The sequence below is a fragment of the Sinocyclocheilus anshuiensis genome, unplaced genomic scaffold (assembly GCF_001515605.1).
Source record: "Sinocyclocheilus anshuiensis isolate Anshui unplaced genomic scaffold, SAMN03320099.WGS_v1.1 scaffold637, whole genome shotgun sequence".
Classification (NCBI taxonomy): domain Eukaryota; kingdom Metazoa; phylum Chordata; class Actinopteri; order Cypriniformes; family Cyprinidae; genus Sinocyclocheilus; species Sinocyclocheilus anshuiensis.
Genome location: NW_015539816.1, coordinates 2,990,682 through 2,993,164, shown reverse-complemented (window position 1 = coordinate 2,993,164; position 2,483 = coordinate 2,990,682). Strand labels below are relative to the sequence as shown.

At 40.3% G+C, this 2,483-nt stretch overlaps 1 protein-coding gene across 1 annotated transcript in view; it reads left to right on the top strand.

The window, feature by feature from the left end:
- The first annotated feature begins 1,622 nt into the window (after positions 1-1,622).
- The window catches only part of LOC107683973 (apoptosis-stimulating of p53 protein 1-like), a 27,473-nt gene continuing 26,612 nt past the window's right edge, over positions 1,623-2,483 (top strand). Inside the window, exon 1 of the mRNA XM_016480080.1 lies at positions 1,623-1,756. Coding sequence (XP_016335566.1) covers positions 1,700-1,756 — 57 coding nt within the window. The 5' untranslated portion in view covers positions 1,623-1,699. The remainder of the gene's footprint in view (positions 1,757-2,483) is intronic.

Genomic DNA, 2,483 nt, shown 5'->3' with positions numbered 1-2,483 from the left:
AGCGTCCGGAAGGACATGTGACGACTCCGGGCTGGACTCCGCTTTGTCCACGGTGAAAGCCGATCCGGCGATCGACAGCGCAAAGTTGTAGTATTTCCTCAGCAACCAGCGCGGATCAGCTCCAGGCATGACGAAGCAGATATCGTCCTCTTTTGGAAGACCAAACAAAGTAGTTTCGCTTTCACAACGAAGCACACAGCGTCTTTACGACATGGCGGCGGAAACAACAAAACTACAGCGAGAATAAAAGTTACGCCTTCTTTCTTTGCGTGAACATTTGGGCAGTGTTATGCAAATCTTCCCACATAGCGACGTAGATATGTGGGGGCGGGTTAGAACGAGCCGTTTTAGGTAGGCGTGGCTGACTCTTAACTTTTATAAAGAATATCTCTTTGGATTTGAGACTTTAGTCTTTGCAACTTTACATATCTTCTTTATGCACCAAGAGCTTGTAACACTCCAAAGAGAAAGGAAAAATTTAAATCGCATCATATGACCCCTTTAAAAATAAAAAAGTAATCTTACGTTTTGTATTTTTGATCGAATAAATGCAGCCGTGGTGAGCATAAGAAAATATCAAAAACATTAACAGAAAATCTTACCCTAAACTTTTGATAAGTAGTGCATAGTGGGTTTTTTTTTTTATTGGAATTAAATTATTTTGAAAAAGTGTCATTCTAAAACTTGAAATATTTAAGTTTTTAGGTTGCTAACTAAATACCAGCAAATGTGTAATTTTGACATGTTGTAGTTAACATACTGGCAAAATTGATGAACGTATTTGACTCCAACTTATGTCTGATTGCCCCTAGTCCTTACATAACCTTAATGACTGGCCCAGCTTCAACCTTAAACAGTGTATGAGTGCACTTGTATGGCTTTTGCTTAGGACAGCCCAGAGACAAAACAGACTGCTGGCTTTTTTGGAAAAATGGAAGTATTGCTATATTGCCACAGACAATTGAAGATTTGAATTTCAAGGGAACTTTTGCACAGCATGAACCAGGTTGTAAATGGTGTTCTGCTTCAGGTTTGAGTGAGTCATCCTACACGCCTTCTCTTTATTTCAGAACTGTGTTTTATATTCCATGTTCACATCATGTACCGTGCCGCCTTGAATCGACCTCAGTACTGCTTGATTGCTCTAAATGCCAGACTATCACAGCAATTGCCATCTGAGTATTTTGGTGCCTTTAATCTTTGCTACACGGCAGTTCTACTCTGCTGCTATGGCGACAGCTGTGGAGACAGACAACTTGCTCTTATCTTTCAGAATGCAGAGTGACAGAGTGGGATTCTGGGATGGATCTCCGACACAGGCCTGTTTTAGACCCTTTTGGCTAAAAGCGTCACCATTCCTCTTCCCGATGAGCTTAGCAGGTCTACACTAACATTGGCACTCCTGCGATAATCAAGCTCCGAGTGTTTACTTGGCCACAGGTCATTTCATACCCAGTTCTCACTACAATGAGCCCTGCAGATACATGCTTATGTCTGTTTCTCACAGTCTTCTGTGTCATTTATGGCTGTGGAATTAAACCAGTCATCTTTGAATCCTTGTTTGTGTGTATATATTTTGTTTTTGGCCTGACTGCCCCTCCTTTCTTTCTCTCTCTCTCTCTCTCTCTCTCTCTCTCTCTCTCCCTGTGTGTAGGTGGGAAACCCTCGTGTGGAGCTCACTCTCTCAGAGCTACAGGAGATGGCCACTCGTCAGCAGCAGCAAATTGAGGCCCAGCAACAGATGCTTGTCGCTAAGGTAACACGCTCAGATGTGTCCTTTGATGGGCATCTTTTTATAGATCATTGTTTTCATCTGTGTGGGGACTAGACGCAGATATTTCTTCCAGTTAGAATTTGCAGTTGAATCAAACAGTGCCATTCATTTATTTACTGATGTTGAAATGGCATGGTTTCTATTTTGATTTTATTGCTTTTATGGATGTTTTATTTAGCCCTTAAGCAGATTGACTATTTGTTTTGACTGTATTGTGGCATTTACCAGTAATTGGCAAATGATTTTAGCTTTTTCATTGTTCATTGGTCTACATTTATCCTAGATAGAACTGAACTTGCAGTTGTGAAATGTACAAGTAGCTAGGAAGTGAACGGTAGGATCATTGTACACTTTGGTGTTATTTTTCAGATAGAATGTAGAATTACCCAGAGTATGTAAGAGTCTAGGTTGTTAATCAAATGTCAGTTAATGTATAACTTTATTATTTAGTACTATTATTACTGTTAGAAAATGTTGCGAAATCATTTTCAATAGTGGTCTCAGGCTTTTGTACCCCACTGTTTTGTCAGTTGTATATTTGGCATAATGCAATTAACATTTTTTACTTAACTAGTTTGATTCCAACTATAGATTAGGGTTGTGACGGTGAGGAAATTTTCCCACCGGTTAATCGACGTATGACAACACCGGTAATACCGGTAATACGCGGGGCGTTCCCTCTTTTCCTCGCTTTCCTTCGCTTTTAAAT